Source organism: Fringilla coelebs (genome assembly GCF_963513975.1).
Source record: "Fringilla coelebs genome assembly, chromosome: 38".
NCBI classification, from domain to species: Eukaryota; Metazoa; Chordata; class Aves; order Passeriformes; family Fringillidae; genus Fringilla; species Fringilla coelebs.
Genome location: NC_140064.1, coordinates 651,316 through 668,463, shown reverse-complemented (window position 1 = coordinate 668,463; position 17,148 = coordinate 651,316). Strand labels below are relative to the sequence as shown.

Sequence of the window (17,148 nt, the reverse complement as noted above, 5' to 3'; positions counted from 1 at the left end):
GACATGGGGACAGTGGGGATGGGGGGACAGAGAGGGAGGAAAGTGGGACAGGGGGACATGGGGGGGGGCATGGACAGGACTGGGGTGGGGGGGGTACACAGGAAGGGCCCCCCCCGTTCTGGGGTCTCACTCAGTGTCCCCCTTGTCCCCAAATGTCCCCCCCAGGGCTCCCGACCACCGCTACCAACCTCCGGAGCCGCCGGGGCCGGGGGGGGCCAGCGGGGGGGGTCCCCCACCCCCCACCTGCCCCCTGCCCCTCCCCCCTGCTGCGCCCCCCCGGAGCCGATCCCCCGCCCCCCCCCTGCCCTGGCTGAAGGACCCGGGGGGGGAACGACCCCCTGGACGAGATCCTTTTTGGGGGACCCCCGCCCAAGGGGGGGGGCGGGGGGGGGCCGATCCCCCTTTGGGGGGGTCCCCGGGGTCTTTCCCGGACCCCAGCACCACCAGCACGGGGGGGGGGCGCCCCCCAGACCCCCCCTTTCCCTTACCCGGACAAGGAGGAAGAGGAGGAGGAGCCCCCCCACCACCACCACCAACCCCCCCCCGGCGATTTTTGGCTGGGGACCCCCTCCCCCACCCCCCGTTACCGCCGCCCCCCCCTCTCCGAGGGCCCCCCCCCGATGCCTCAGGAACCTCCCCCCGCGCCCCCCCCCCGCCCCCAGCCCCCCCATTTCTTCGGGGGTCCCCCTTTCCAAAGAGTACCCCCGCCCCTCCCCCCCACCCCCCCCCCGCACCCCGAGCCCCCTCCCCCCGCCTTTACCCCCCCCCTCCCCCCGCCCTCCACCGACCCCCCGGGGGTCCCCCCCCGCGCCTGTTCGATTTCGGGGGCCCCCCCCCTTGGACGATCAATTCGAGGAGCCCCCCCGAGTTTGCCAAAATCTTGCCCGACGGCCCTGGCCAACATCATGAAGATGTTGGACGAGTCCATCCGGCAGGAGGAGGATGAGGGGGGGGTCACCCCTCCCCCGCCCCCTCCCCCACCCCCCCCCACCCCCCCCCGCCCGCCCCCCCCCTCCTGGCCCGCCCCAAAGCCCCCCCTTTCGGGACCCCCCCGGGCCACGGCGACCCCCCGGACCCCCCCCGCCTTTACCCCTTCGGCAAACGGGACGACCCCAAAACCTCCCCTTTTTACCCCAAACCTCCTCCCGCCGAAAAACCCTCCGGAGGTGGAGGGGGCGGGGGAGGCAGCAGCACCCCCAAACCCACCCCCCCTTCCCCGCGGCCCCCCACGCCCCCCCAACTCGCTACCTCACCCCCGGGCTGGGGCCCCCCCCGCGCTGGCCGTGCCCCCCCCGGGCCGCAGCGAGTCGGAGGCGCTGGAGGAGATCAGCCGGGCCTGCGAGACCCTGGCCGAGCAAGCCGGCCGGCCCAGCCCCCCCTCCCCGGACACCCCCCCCAAACTGGGGCTGGGGGGCGGCCGCCGGCACCGCCGCCCCCCCTCGCGGCACCGGGATCTCCGCCGGGGCCCCCCCCGCCGCCGGCACCCCCGGAAAGAGGAGCGGGAACAGCAACAGCAGCAGCAGCAGCAGCAGCGGGAGCAGCAGCAGCGCGAGCGGCCCGTGCTGGCCACGCTGGACCTGCAGAGCCCCGGCGTGCAGGAGAAAGGGGGACCCCCCCCCAGGCTGGAAACGAAAGGGGGGGGTCCCAACAACAACGGCAACAGCAACAACGCCCCCCCCCACGCCGGCTGCGCCCCCCGCGGGACCCCCGCCCGCCTTCGTCAGCTCGGCCGACCTGCTGAAGCTGCGCTCGCTGGGCGAGGGGCCCCCCAAAGAGCTCAAGATCCGCCTGATCAAGGTGGAGAGCGGGGCCGGGGGGCCCGGGGGGATCCCCGGGCTCGGGGGGGGGCCCCGGAGGTGACGCTTTGGTGGCCTCGGAGGTGGCCGAGCCGCGGGGGCTGCCCCTGGCTCAGCTGACGATCCGGCACAGCGCCGCCGAGGTGGTGCGGGCCAGCAAGTGAGTGGGGGGGCTCTGAGGGAGGTATTTTCTTTGGTTTGGTGGGGCAGGAGGGGTTAGGGGGTCCCACGGAGGTTTTGGGGGGTCACAGGGTGGTTTGGGGTTCAATTGGTGGCTTCTGGGGATCACAGGGGGAGTTACAGGGCATTTCGGGGCTCATTTTGAGGGTCCCAGAAGGATTGAGGAGGTCCGTGGAGGTTTAGGGGGTCACAGAGTGCTTTGAGGTTCATTTGGGGGCTTCTGGGGGGTTTTAGGGCTCATTTTGGGGGTCCCAGAAGGGTTTAGAGGGTCCATGGAGTTTTAGGGGGAGTCACAGGGGAGACTGGGGAGGTTCCCCAGAGGTTTAGGGGTGTCCCCAGGGGGGTTTTGGGGTCCCAGAGGGGTTTGGGGGGGGCTCATTTGGAGCTTCCTACAGATGAGGGTGGGGATTTGGTGGGGGTCTGAGAAGGATTTGGGGAATTTGGGGCAGGGAGGGGGGGGTTCGGCAGTTCCAGTGTGAGGATTTTGGGGATTTTGGGGGATTTGGGGGAGAAGAGGGGGTTTAGCAGGATTTGGGTGATTCTCGGGGTTGAGGCAGTTCCAGGGTGGGGATTTGAGGGATTCTGGGGGATTTGGATGATTCTGGGTGTTCTGGGCTGTTCCGAGGTGGGGATCTTTGGGATTTTTGGGGGATTTGGGTAATTCTGGGGGAATCTGAGGGATTCTGTGGGGATTTTGGGGTGATGGTGGAGCATTACGGGGGTCCCACCAGCACTGCCCCATCAGGCAAGCACGGCTGAAGGGGCCGTTCCGCGGTGGGGATCTTTGGGATCCTGGGGGATCTTTGGGATCCTGTGGGGATTTGGATGATTCTAGGGGGATTTTGGGGTGGTTTTTGGGGTGCTGTGGGGCGCTCAGGGGTCCCACCGGCGCTGTCCCCGCAGGCAGGCGCGGCTGAAGGGGCCGTTCCGCGAGTCGTACCTGTGCCCCGCGCAGTCGGTGAAGCCGCGCATCGACGCGCGCGAGCAGCTGCCCCGGGACAAGCTGAACCCGCCCACGCCCAGCATCTACGTGAGTGCTCATTGGCTGCCACCGCGGCCCCCGCCTGCTGATTGGCTCCTACAGTGGGTCCCCTGGCTGCTGATTGGCTACCCCAGCTGCTGATTGGCTCCCTCAGTGGGTCCCCTGGCTGCTGATTGGCTCCCTGGATGGGCCCCCCGCCTGCTGATTGGCTCCCCCAGCTGCTGATTGGCTCCCTTGATGGGTCCCCTGGCTGCTGATTGGCTCCCTCAATGGGCCCCCCGCCTGCTGATTGGCTCCCTCAGTGGGTCCCCTGGCTGCTGATTGGCTAGCCCAGCTGCAGATTGGCTCCCTCAATGGGTCCTCTGGCTGCTGATTGGCTCCCTAAATGGATCCCCCGCCTGCTGATTGGCTCCCTCAATTGGTCCCCTGGCTGCTGATTGGCTCCCTGGCTGAGTTTCTTGGTTGCTGATTGGCCGCCTGTGAAATGTCCCAGGGTGTCCTCTCTCCTCATTGGCTAGTGGGAAGGTTTCTGCTTCCTGATTGGCTCCTTGGCATGGTTCCCTGGTTTCTGATTGGCTCCCTGGCTGGGTTTCTTGATTGCTGATTGGCTCCCTGATGGGGATCCCTGGGTGTCCCCTCTCCCGATTGGCTGTTGGGCATCCTTGCTGTTGATTGGCTCCCTGGCAGATTCCTTCTCTCTGCTGATTGGCCCCTAGCATGATCACTCCTCTCCTGATTGGTCCATCATGGACAGCTCTTTGTTGATTGGCTGCCAGAAGGGAATGGATCTGACAGAGCATCCCTGATTGGCTGCTGGGTGGGGCCTCCCTACTGCTGATTGGCCAATGGGTGGAGTCAGAGTTTCCCTGCTGCTGATTGGCTGCCAGATCCCTTTCAATCCTGATTGGCTGGTGTGCCAAACCAGCTCAGTCTTGATTGGCTGGTTGGTTGGGGCTACCTGAATCCTCATTGGCTGGTGAATGGTGAACCAGGCCATCCCCATCCTGATTGGCTGATGCCCCAAACCATCTTGATTGGCTCATGCCCTAAACTATCTCCATTCTGATTGGCCGATGACCTGGTTGTTGTGGCGGTTCGTGGTATGCTGTGATTGGTCCCTGTGCAAGGGTGCTGCGCTGTGATTGGTCCTTTTTCTGGGTGCCATCTGCTGATTGGTCCCTGCCTGAGGGTGGTGGGCTGTGATTGGTCCTTTTGTCGGGTGCCAGTTTCTGATTGGCCGCTGCTGTTCCCGCCCAGCTGGAGAGCAAACGCGACGCCTTCTCGCCCGTGCTGCTGCAGTTCTGCACCGACCCCAAGAACCCCATCACCGTCATCCGGGGCCTGGCGGGGTCCCTGCGCCTCAGTGAGCACCCCAAAAACCCCAAAAACACCCCAAAAATACCCCAAAAGTACCCTAAATCCCCACAGGGACTCCAAAACCCCTCAGGGACCCCCCCAAACCCGCCCCCATGGATCCCCCTCATCACTGTAATCCAGGGCCTGGCGGGGTCCCTGCGCCTCAGTGAGCACCCCAAAAACCCCAAAAACACCCCAAAAATACCCCAAAAGTACCCTAAATCCCCACAGGGACTCCAAAACCCCTCAGGGACCCCCCCAAACCCGCCCCCATGGATCCCCCCCATCACCGTCATCCGGGGCCTGACGGGGTCCCTGCGCCTCAGTGAGCACCCCAGTAACCCCAAAAACACCCCAAAAATACCCCAAAATCACCCCAAATCCCCCAGAACTCCCCCAAAATCCTGGGACACCCCCTCAGAGATCCTAATTTCCCCCATGGATCCCCCCCATCACCGTCATCCGGGGCCTGCACCTCAGTGAGCACCCCAAAACCACCCCAAACCCCCCTGTGCTTGTTCCCATCCCACCCCATCCCCTTGTGACCCCATGACACTCCCCAATCCCCCCAGACACCCCCAAAATGACCCAGACACCCCCAAAATGACCGAAACCCGGCGTTTTTTCAGACCTGGAGCTGTTCAGCACCAAGACCCTGGTTGGGGTCCCCCTTGTCCTTGTCTCTGTCCCCTGTCCCTGTTCCCTGTCCCCATTTAACCCTTCCCATCCCCATGACACCCCCAATATGACCCAGACACCCCCAAAATGACCCAAGCCCAGCGTTTTTTCAGACCTGGGGCTGTTCAGCACCAAGACCCTGGTGGAGATTCCCTGTCCCTGTCCTTGTCCTTGTCCCCTGTCCCCATTTTACCCATCCCATCTCCCCTGTCCCCCCAGACACCCCCAAAATGACCCAGACATCCCCAAAATGACCCAGACCCGGTGTTTTTCAGACCTGGAGCTGTTCAGCACCAAGATCCTGGTGGAGATTCCCTGTCCCTTGTCCCTGTTCCCTGTCCCCACTTAACCCTTCCCATCCCCATGACACCCCCAAAATGACCCAGGCACCCCCAAAATGACCCAAACGCGGCGTTTTTTCAGACCTGGGGCTGTTCAGCACCAAGACCCTGGTGGGGTCCCCCTTGTCCCTGTCCTTGTTCCCTGTCCCCATCCCACCCCTGTCCCCTTGTGACCCCTCCCATCCCCATTACGTCCCCCCAATCCTCCCAGACACCCCCAAAATTACCCAGACACCCCGAAAATGACCCAGACACCCCCAAAACGACCCAAACCCGGCGTTTTTTCAGATCTGGGGCTGTTCAGCACCAAGACCCTGGTGGAGGCCAGCGGCGAGCACGCGGTCGAGGTGCGCACGCAGGTGCAGCAGCCCTCGGACCAGAACTGGGACCTGTCGGGGACGCGCCAGGTGTGGCCCTGCGAGAGCAGCCGCTCGCACACCACCATCGCCAAGTACGCCCAGTACCAGGCCTCCTCCTTCCAGGAGTCCCTGCAGGTGAGGGACGGGGACAGGGACACGCTGGGGACACGTTGGGGACACTCACAGGACATGGGGACACAGTTCAGGGACGGGGGACACACCCTGTGACATCAGCCGCTCGCACACCACCATCGCCAAGTACGCCCAGTACCAGGCCTCCTCCTTCCAGGAGTCCCTGCAGGTGAGGGACGGGGACAGGGACACGCTGGGGACACGTTGGGGACACGTTGGGGACATGGGGACACAGTTCAGGGACGGGGGACACACCCTGTGACATCAGCCGCTCGCACACCACCATCGCCAAGTACGCCCAGTACCAGGCCTCCTCCTTCCAGGAGTCCCTGCAGGTGAGGGACGGGGACAGGGACACGTTGGGGACATGTTGGGGACACCTACAGTGCATGGGGACACAGCTCAGGGACAGGGGACACAGCTCAGGGACCCCACACCACCATCGCCAAGTACGCCCAGTACCAGGTGTGCTCCTTCCAGGAGTCCCTGCAGGTGAGGGATGGGGACAGGTACACGCTGGGGACATGTTGGGGACATGGGGACACACCCCAGGGACAGGGGACACACCCTGTGACGTCAGCCGCTCGCATACCAGCATCTCCCAGTACTCCCAGTACCAGGTGTGCTCCTTCCAGGGGTCCCTGCAGGTCAGGGACAGGGTCAGGGGACATGTTGGGGACACTCACAGGACATGGGGACACACCCCAGGGACAAAGGGGACATGCCAGGTGTGGCCCTGTGACATCAGCCACTCCCACACCAGCATCTCCCAGTACACCCAGTACAGGTGTGCTCCTTCCAGGAGTCCCTGCAGGTGACAGGGAGGGGACACAGGGACAGGGGACACGGTGGGGTCATCACAGGGGACAGAGGGCTCAGGGGGACAGGGGTGTTCCAGGGGACTTGTGTCCTCGAGTGTCCCCAAGTGTCCCTTGGTGTCTCTGAGGTGTCTCCTGAGGTCCCCTGGTGTCTGTTGGTGTGCTGGGCATGTGTCCTGGAGCCCCCAGGATGTCCCCAAGTGTCCCCTGGGATGCCTGGCTATCTCTGGAGCGTCCCCAAGTGTCCCCCAGTGTCCTGAGGTGGCACCAGGGGACTGAGGTGGCACTGTCCCCACAGGAGGACAAGGACAGTGAGGACGAGGAGGCCGAGGAGCCCGACAGCACCACCGAGACCCCGCCCAGGTGGGGCCACCCCCTGTCCCCTCTTGGGGACATCCCGGGGGATCAACGTGTCACCCCCTCCCCTGCCCAGGGGGAGGGTCCCAGTGTCCCCAAGGGGTCCTTGGGGTGTCACTGTGTCACTGTGGGGAGGTCCCAATGTCCCCAAGGGGTCCCTGGGGTGTTACTGTGGGGGAGGGGTCCCCAATGTCCCCAGAGGGTCCCCAGGGTGTCACTGTGTCACTGTGGGGAGGTCCCAATGTCCCCAAGGGGTCCCTGGGGTGTCACTGTGTCACTGTGTGGGAGGTCCCAATGTCCCCAAGGGGTTTCCGGGGTGTCACTGTCACTCTGGGGGAGGGGTCCTAATGTCCCCAGAGGGTTCCCAGGGTGTCACTGTGAAGGTGTCCCTGTGTCCTCGGGGGAGGTGTCCTGGTGTCCCCAGGGTGTCCCTGTGTCCCGGAGTGGGGGCAGGTCCCCAAGCCCTGGGGGGGTGACATGTCCCCCTTGGGGACCCCGTCCCTGCCCCCCGTGACCCCGTGTCCCCCCCAGCCCCCCCGACCAGAAATCCCACCAGATCATCAAGTTCGGGACCAACATCGACCTGTCGGACGCCAAGAGGTGACAGCGGGGACACCGGGTGACACTGGGGACACCTGGGGGACAGCACAGGGGCGGGGACAGTATGGGACAGTGGGGACAGCTGGGGGCTGGTGGGGACAGCTGGGGGACAGTGTGGGGGTAGGGACACCTGGGTGACAATGTAGGGGACAGGGCCACACTCAGGTGACAATGATGGGGTTAGTGTCAATCTCAGGTGACAATAGGGGGGGTCAGGGCCATTCTCAGGGGACAGTAGGGGGGTCAGGTGACAGCGGGGGTGTCAAGGCCACTCTCAGGTGACAATGGGGGGGGTCAGGGCCATTCTCAGCTGACAGTGGGGGGGTCAGGTGACAATGGAGGGGCATCAGGGCCTCTCTCAGGTGACAATGGGGGGCTCAGGGCCACTCTCAGGTGACAATGGGTGGGGTCAGGGCCCCTCTCAGGTGATAATGGGGGGGGGTCAGGGCCCCTCTCAGGTGACAGTGGGGGGGTCAGGGCCACTCTCAGGTGACAGTGGGGGGGTCAGGGCCATTCTCAGCTGACAGTGGGGGGTCAGGTGACAATGGGGGGTCAGGGCCCCTCTCAGGTGACAATGGGGGGGGGTCAGGGCCCCTCTCAGGTGACAGTGGGGGGGTCAGGGCCCCTCTCACATGACAGAGGGGGGGTCAGGGTCACTCTCAGGTGACTGTGGGGGGGTCAGGTGACAATGGGGGGGCATCAGGGCCACTCTCAGGTGACAATGGGTGGGGTCAGGGCCACTCTTCAGGTGACAGTGCGGGGGTCAGGGCCACTCTCAGGTGACAATGGGGGGCTCAGGGCCACTCTCAGGTGACAATGGGGGGGATTAGGTGACAGTGGGGGGTCAGGGCCCCTCTCAGGTGCCAGGGCGTGGCTCCCCCGGGGCGGGCGGTGCCCGAGGGCGGGTGCCACCCCCCAGGTGACACGGCTGTCCCCTGTCCCGCAGGTGGAAGCCGCAGCTGCAGGAGCTGCTGAAGCTGCCGGCGTTCATGCGCGTCTCCTCCACGGGGAACATGCTGAGCCACGTGGGCCACACCATCCTGGGCATGAACACCGTGCAGCTCTACATGAAAGTGCCCGGCAGCCGCACCCCCGGTGAGCCTGCACCTGGGCACACCCAGAACACACCTGGGCACACCTGGGGGCACCTGGGCACACCTGGGGAACACCTGGGCACACCCAGAACACACCGGGGGAACACCTGGGGGCACCTGGGCACACCCAGAACACACCTGGGGGCACCTGGGGGCACCTGGGGGCACCTGGGCACACCTGGGGGCACCCAGAACACACCTGGGCACACCCAGAACACACCTGGGCAACACCTGGGGGCACCTGGGCACACCCAGAACACACCTGGGCACACCCAGAACACACCTGGGTAACACCTGGGGGCACCCAGAACACACCTGGGCACACCCGGACACACCTGGGCACACCTGGGGGCACCTGGGCAATACCTGGGCACACCCAGAACACACCTGGGCACACCTGGGGGCACCTGGGCACACCCAGAACACTTGGAGAACACCCAGAACACACCTGGGGACAGCTGGGCACACCCAGAACACACCTGGGCACACCTGGGGGCACCTGGGCACACCCAGAACATACCTGGGGAACACCTAGGCACACCTGGACACACCTGGTGACACTTGGGCACACCTGGGCACACCCAGAACACACCTGGGGAACACCTGGGGGCACCTGGGAACACCCAGAACACACCTGGGCAACACCCGGGCACACCTGGGGGCACCTGGGGAGCACCCAGAACACATCTGGGGAACACCTGGGCACACGTGGACACACCTGGTGACACTTGGGCATACCTGGGTACACCTGGGGGAATTTTTTTTTGCATTTTTAAGGAATTTTTCAGAACTTTTGGCATTTCTCTGAGATTTTTTGAGGGATTTTTGTGGGTTTTTTTTTTTTTTTTTTTTTTTGCTTTTTGGGGCTTTTTATGGGATTTTTTTTTGTGGGAGGTGACAAAAACTGACAGCAGTGGGGACAGCAGTGGGGACAGCAGTGGGGCCAGCAGACCGCGATCTCCTGGGTGGGGCAGCGGGGGTGACACGAGGTGACAGTGACAGTGACAGTGACGGTGACAGCGTCCCCCGCAGGCCACCAGGAGAACAACAACTTCTGCTCGGTGAACATCAACATCGGCCCCGGCGACTGTGAGTGGTTCGCGGTGCACGAGCACTACTGGGAGACCATCTCCGCCTTCTGCGACAGGTGGGCGTGGCCTGCGAAAAGGGGGCGTGGTCTGCATAAAGGGGCGTGGTCTGCATAAAGGGAGTGGTCAGTGAAAGGGGAGGGGTTTGCATAAATGAGGTGCAGTTATGGGGCAGCGCTACTGGGAGAGCATCTCCGCCTTCTGTGGCAGGTGGGCATGGCCTGAATATGGGGGCGTGGTCTGGATAAAGGGGCGTGGTCTGCCTAGTATGGGTATGGTTTGCATAAAGGGAGTGGTCAGTGAAAGGGGAGGGGTTTGCATAAATGAGGTGCAGTTATTGGGCAGCACTACTGGGAGGGCATCTCTGCCTTCTGTGACAGGTGGGCGTGGCCTGAATATGGGGGCGTGGTCTGCATAAAGGGGCGTGGTCTGCCTAATATGGGCATGGTTTGCATAAAGGGAGTGGTCAGTGAAAAGGGAGGGGTTTGCATGAATGAGTTGCAGTTATTGGGCAGCACTACTGGGAGGGCATCTCCGCCTTCTGCGACAGGTGGGCGTGGTTATTGGGACAAATGGGTGTGGTCTGCAAAAAGTAGGGGCGGTTTTGCATAAAATAGGGTGTGGTCAGTGAAAGGGGCAGGGTTATTGGGGAAGCACTACTAGGAGAGCATCTCTGCCTTCTGTGGTGGGTGGGTGGAGTCTGCATAAAAGGGGCGTGGTCAGCATGAAAGAGGGTGTGGTTACAGAAGGGGGCCCCTATAAGGGCGTGGTTTGGGGGAAGGGGAGGGGTCTGCATAAAGAGATCACCACACAGGAATTACTGTTAATTATTGGGGGCGTGGCCTGGGTGGAGTCAGTGGGTGTGTCCTGATAGTGCAGGGGTGTGGCTACACATGGGGGTGTGGCTACACATGGGGGTGTGTCCAACTGAGGTGGGTGTGGCCAACGCCCTTTTTCCAGCACCGAGGAGCAATTCGGTGTCGGGAGGGAACGGGCGGGGCTCAGCGGGCGTGTCCAGGTGTGGGCGGGGCTGTCTCTGACCACGCCCCCGGCGCAGGCACGGCGTGGACTACCTGACGGGCTCGTGGTGGCCCATCCTGGAGGACCTGTACCGCTCCAACATCCCGGTGTACCGGTTCGTGCAGCGCCCCGGAGACCTGGTGTGGATCAACGCCGGCACCGTGCACTGGGTGCAGGCCACGGGCTGGTGCAACAACATCGCCTGGAACGTGGGGCCGCTGACCGGTGAGGGGACACGGGGACACTGGGGACACTGGGGACATTGGGGACATCATGGGGGGACACTGAGACACAATAACATCGCCTGGAACGTGGGGCCGCTGACCGGTGAGGGGACATGGGGACATCATGGGGACATTGGGGACATTGTGGGGGGACAACAACATCGCCTGGAACGTGGGGCCGCTGACCGGTGAGGGGACACGGGGACACGGGGACATTGGGGACATTGTGGGGGGACAACAACATCGCCTGGAAGGTGGGGCCACTGACCGGTGAGGGGACACTGGGGACACTGGGGACATTGGGGACATCATGGGGGGACACTGAGACACAATAACATCGCCTGGAACGTGGGGCCGCTGACCGGTGAGGGGACATGGGGACATCATGGGGACATTGGGGACATTGGGGACATTGTGGGGGGACAACAACATCGCCTGGAACGTGGGGCCGCTGACCGGTGAGGGGACACGGGGACATCATGGGGACATTGGGGACATTGGGGACATCATGGGGGGACACTGAGACACAACAACATCGCCTGGAACGTGGGGCCGCTGACCGGTGAGGGGACATGGGGACATCATGGGGACATTGGGGGGTGACAACAACATCGCCTGGAACGTGGGGCTGCTGACCGGTGAGGGGACACGGGGACACTGGGGACACTGGGGACATTGGGGACATTGGGGGGTGACAACAACATCGCCTGGAACGTGGGGCCGCTGACCGGTGAAGGGACACTGGGGACACTGGGGACACGGGGACATCATGGGGGGGTGACAACAACATCGCCTGGAACGTGCGGCCGCTGACCGGTGAGGGGACACGGGGACACTGGGGACATCATGGGGACATTGGGGACATTGAGGGGGGACACTGAGACACAACAACATAGCCTGGAACGTGCGGCTGCTGACCGGTGAGGGGACACGGGGACACTGGGGACATTGGGGGGTGACAACAACATCGCCTGGAACGTGGGGCCACTGACTGGTGAGGGGACACTGGGGACATTGTGGGGGGACAGCATTGCCTGGAATATGGTGCTGCTTACCAGTGAGGGGACACGATGTGACATTGGGGACACTGGGGGACATTGGGGACACACCGTGGGCGCTGCCACGGAGCGTTCCGTGGTGGGGGGGCTGTCTTTGCGGCCCCGGGGGGTCCTGGGGGCACGGTGGCCGCCACATCCCCGCTGTCCCCGCTGTCCCCAGCGTACCAGTACCAGCTGGCCCTGGAGCGCTACGAGTGGAACGAGGTGAAGAACGTCAAGTCCATCGTGCCCATGATCCACGTGTCCTGGAACGTGGCCAGGACCGTCAAGATCAGCGACCCCGACCTCTACAAGATGATCAAGTGAGCGGGGGACACCTGGGGACACCTGGGGACACCTGGGGACACGTGGGGAAGGAGGGACGTGGCCAGGGTGGGGATGGGGATGCATGGGACACAGCAGGACAGGGGAATTGGTGGCTTGGGTGCCCCATGAGGGTGAGACTCTGGTGACATGTCCCCACAGGGGGTGACAGTGGGTGTCAGCATCCCTGGTGACAGTGTCCCCACAGGGGGTGACAGTGGGTGCCAGTGTCCCTGGTGACAGTGTCCCCACAGGGGGTGACAGTGGGTGCCAGTATCCCTGGTGATGGTGTCCTTGTGGTGGGTGACAGGGTGTGACAATGTCCCTGGTCACAATGCCTTTGGGGTGGGTGACAGCAGGTGGCACTATCCCTGGTGATGGTGTCCCCATGGTGGGTGCCAGAGGTGACCCAGGTGCTGCTCCACGTGCCTCAGGTGTCCCAGGTGTCACAGGTGGCTCAGGTGTCCCAGGTGCCCCAGGTGGCCCATGTGGCTCAGGTGTCCCAGGTGGCTCAGGTGTCCCAGGTGTCCCGGGTGGCTCAGGTATCCCAGGTGGCTCAGGTGCCCCGGGTGGCTCAGGTGCCCCAGGTGGCTCAGGTGTCCCAGGTGGCTCAGGTGCCCCAGGTGTCCCAGGTGCCCTGTGTGCCCCGGATGCCCCAGGTGTCCCATGTGGCTCAGGTGTCCCAAGTGGCTCAGGTGTCCCAGGTGCCCCGGGTGGCTCAGGTGTCCCGGGTGGCTCAGGTGTGCCTCCCTGGCAGGTACTGCCTACTGCAGTCCATCAAGCACTGCCAGGTGCAGCGCGAGAGCCTGGTGCGCGCGGGGAAGAAGATCGCCTACCAGGGCCGCGTCAAGGACGAGCCGGCCTACTACTGCAACGAGTGTGACGTGAGTGCCACGGGGACAGGGCTGGGGACACGGCTGTGGCACTGCCACGGGGCTGGGGACACGGCTGTGGCACTGCCACACTGCTGGGGACACGGCCTGGCATTGTCACACTGCTGGGGACACGGCCTGGCACTGCCACGGGGCTGGGGACACGGCTGTGGCATTGTCACGGGGCTGGGGACACGGCCTGGCACTGCCACGGGGCTGGGGACACGGCTGTGGCACTGCCACACTGCTGGGGACACGGCCTGGTACTGCCACACTGCTGGGGACACGGCTGTGGCACTGCCGCGGGGCTGGGGACACGGCTGTGGCATTGTCACACCGCTGGGGACACGGCCTGGCACTGCCACACTGCTGGGGACATGGCTGTGGCACTGCCACGGGGCTGGGGACACGGCTGTGGCACTGCCACACCGCTGGGGACACGGCTGTGGCATTGTCACGGGGCTGGGGACACGGCTGTGGCATTGTCACACTGCTGGGGACACGGCTGTGGCATTGTCACGGGGCTGGGGACACGGCTGTGGCACTGCCACACCGCTGGGGACATGGCTGTGGCACTGGCACGGGGCTGGGGACACGGCCTGGCACTGCCATGGGGACAGGGCTGGGGACACGGCTGTGGCACTGCCACACTGCTGGGGACACGGCCTGGCACTGCCACGGGGCTGGGGACACGGCTGTGGCATTGCCACGGGACTGGGGACACGGCTGTGGCATTGTCACACTGCTGGGGATATGGCTGTGGCATTGTCACACTGCTGGGGACACAGCTGTGGCACTGCCACGCCATTGTCCTTGGCCATGGGGTGTCCCTGGCCGTGCCACTGACCATTGCTGTGACCATGTGTCTTTGGCCACTCCACTGACCATTGCCCTGACCATGGGGCGTCCCTGTGCACCCACTGTCCACTCCCCTGACCCTGGGCTGTCCCTGTCCCTTCCCCTGTCCCCAGGCTGTCCCTGTCCCCTCACTGACCCCTCTCCTGCCCCCGGGCTGTCCCTGTCCCTCGGGCTGTCCCCTGCCCTGTCCCCCGGCTGTCCCTGTCCCCTCACTGATGCCGGGCTGTCCCTGTCCCCCCGCTGTCCCCTCCCCTGTCCCCTCACTGTCCCTGTCCCCCCGCTGTCCCCTCTCCTGTCCCCCGGCTGTCCCTGTCCCCTCACTGATGCCGGGCTGTCCCTGTCCCCCCGCTGTCCCCTCCCCTGTCCCCTCACTGTCCCTGTCCCCCCGCTGACCCCTGCCCCGCCGCAGGTGGAGGTGTTCAACATCCTGTTTGTGACGAGCGAGACGGGCGGGCGCAACACGTACCTGTCCCTGTCCCCTCTCCTGTCCCCTCACTGTCCCTGTCCCCTCACTGTCCCCTCCCCTGTCCCCTCACTGTCCCTGTCCCCTCACTGTCCCCTCCCCTGTCCCCTCACTGTCCCTGTCCCCTCGCTGACCCCTGTCCTGCCCCGCCGCAGGTGGAGGTGTTCAACATCCTGTTTGTGACGAGCGAGACGGGCGGGCGCAACACGTACCTGTCCCTGTCCCCTCACTGTCCCTGTCCCCTCACTGTCCCTGTCCCCTCACTGTCCCTGTCCCCTCACTGTCCCCTGCCCCGCAGGTGGAGGTGTTCAACATCCTGTTTGTGACCAGCGAGACGGGCGGGCGCAACACGTACCTGGTGCACTGCGAGGGCTGCGCGCGGCGCCGCGGGGGCGGCCTGGCCGGCGTCATCGTCCTCGAGCAGTACAAGACCGAGGAGCTGATGCAGATCTACGACGGCTTCACCCTGGTGAGCGCACCTGGGACACCTGGGGACACCTGGGGACAGGTGGGGACACAGCTGGGACAGCTGGGGATACCTGGGGACAGCTGGGGATACACCTGGGCACACCTGGGCACACCTGGGGACAGCTGGGACAGCTGGGGATACAGCTGGGACAGCTGGGGATACACCTGGGGACAGCTGGGACACCTGGGGATACCTGAGGGTACACCTGGGCACACCTGGAGGCAGCTGGGGATACAGCTGGGGGCAGCTGGGGGCACATGGGGACACCTGAGGGTACACTTGTGACAGCTGGGGATACCTGAGGGTACACCTGGGCACACCTGGGGGTACCTGAGGATACACCTGGACACACCTGGGGACACCTAAGGGTACACCTGGGGGTACCTGGGGACACCTGAGGATACACCTGGACACACCTGGGGGTACCTGGGGACACCTGAGGATACACCTGGACACACCTGGGGGCAGGTGGGGGCACATGGGGACAGCTGGGGGCATATGGGGACACTGGGCACACCTGGGGGTACCTGAGGGTACACCTGAGTGTGCCTGGGGGCACCTGGGGACACCTGAGGATACACCTGGGACTGCTGGGGATACCTGAGGGTACACCTGGGGACACGTGGGGACAGCTGGGGATACACCTGGGGACACATGAGTGCTTCTGGGGACACCTGGGGGCAGCTGAGGACAGCCAGGGACAAACCTGGGCACACCTGCGGATACACCTGGGCACACCCGGGGACACACTTGGGGACACCTGGTGTGGGGTGGCAATGTGGGGACACACCTGGGGGCACAGAGGGTGTGGGGACACCTGTGTGGGGACTGTCCCCTCCCGGTGTCCCCAAGGGGGGGGTGCTGAGGTGACCCCTCCCCCCGTTCCCATCCCCCCCAGGTGACGCCACCGACCCCCAGATGAGTCCAGGCCCCCCCCACGGCGGGGGAGGGGCCGGGGGGGCAGGGGGTGCCCCCGCCCCTCCCCCCACCACGAACACTTTTTATTTATTCACGGAGAAATCGCCCCAAAAATCGTCTGGACGGACAGGACGCCCCTCCCCCACCGCGGGGGGAGGGGCTTTGGGTGGAAAAGATCCGATTTTATACAAAAATCCCGATTTCTAGGAATTTACAAAGCCCCTCCCCTGCCGCCCCTCCCCCCGCGGTGGGGGGATGGGCGGGGTCTCTCTGCTGCCCCTCCCCCACCCCCACATTTTGGGGGCTGTGAACTCAGAGGGGGTTGGGGGGAGGGGAGGCTCCGCTCCGGCCCCTCCCCCCTCATTTTGGGGGGGATTTGTGCCCCTCCCCCAACACAAAGGGGCACCCGGGGGGGCCCCGCCCCCTCCCCTCAGCATTAAAGGGGGGGAGGGGCTGGGGGGGAGGGGCACTTTTTTTGGGGGGGGGTTCGACCCCTTACCAAGATTCAACCAAAAACTCGCCCCGCCCCCACAACCAGCCGCCCCTCCCCCCCATACGGGTCCGGGCCGGGGGGAGGGGCACGGGGGGGGGAGGGGCAGGATTTTATTTCGGGGGTGCCCCCCCCCGCCCCTCCCCCCTCGCGGGGTGGGGCTCAGGTCTCTACAGGGGGGGAGGGGCTCCCCCCCAAACCATGGTGCAAAGGGGGGAGGGGCCTGTGCTACCCCCTCCCCCCCAAACGGGGGGGCAGCAGGAGCCCCCCCGCGGGGGGAGGGGCCTTGGGGTGCCCCTCCCCCCCTTCCCCGAGCCTCGTTTTGGGTTTTTTGCTTTTTGTTGGTTTTTTTTTGTAAATGATTTTTTTGGTTGTTTTTTTTCCTTTTTTTTTTCCTCTTTTTTAATTTATACGCGGGGAGGGGGGGGGAGGGGTCGCTTTATTTATTGGGGGGGTCGGGCCGGGGGTCCCCGACTCCCGGGGGGGGGAGGGGAGGGGTCTGGGGGAGGGAGGGGGGATGGTTTTGGTCACCGTGACCCCGGTGACCCCTCCCCCCCCCTTGTCCCCGTCACCCGGTGACCCCTGACCTTTGTGGGGGGAGGGGAGGGTTGTCACCCCCCCTCGCCCCGCCCCCACCCCCATCATGGTGCTGGGCCCTGCGGCCGCCCCGCCCCTCCCCCCACCCCCGTGTC

General features: G+C 64.7%; 1 protein-coding gene across 1 annotated transcript in view; it reads left to right on the top strand.

Annotated features, from left to right (window-relative positions):
• KDM6B (lysine demethylase 6B) overlaps window positions 1-16,765 on the top strand; it is a 19,539-nt gene extending 2,774 nt beyond the window's left edge. The window contains 16 exon segments of the mRNA XM_084224478.1: window positions 439-698; window positions 1,032-1,496; window positions 1,498-1,857; window positions 1,859-1,956; window positions 2,880-3,006; window positions 4,216-4,321; window positions 5,622-5,827; window positions 6,941-7,005; window positions 7,531-7,599; window positions 8,546-8,694; window positions 9,726-9,840; window positions 10,839-11,026; window positions 12,244-12,385; window positions 13,144-13,270; window positions 14,878-15,048; window positions 15,947-16,765. Coding sequence (XP_084080604.1) covers window positions 439-698; window positions 1,032-1,496; window positions 1,498-1,857; window positions 1,859-1,956; window positions 2,880-3,006; window positions 4,216-4,321; window positions 5,622-5,827; window positions 6,941-7,005; window positions 7,531-7,599; window positions 8,546-8,694; window positions 9,726-9,840; window positions 10,839-11,026; window positions 12,244-12,385; window positions 13,144-13,270; window positions 14,878-15,048; window positions 15,947-15,970 — 2,672 coding nt within the window. The 3' untranslated portion in view covers window positions 15,971-16,765.
• The last annotated feature ends 383 nt before the right edge of the window (window positions 16,766-17,148 follow it).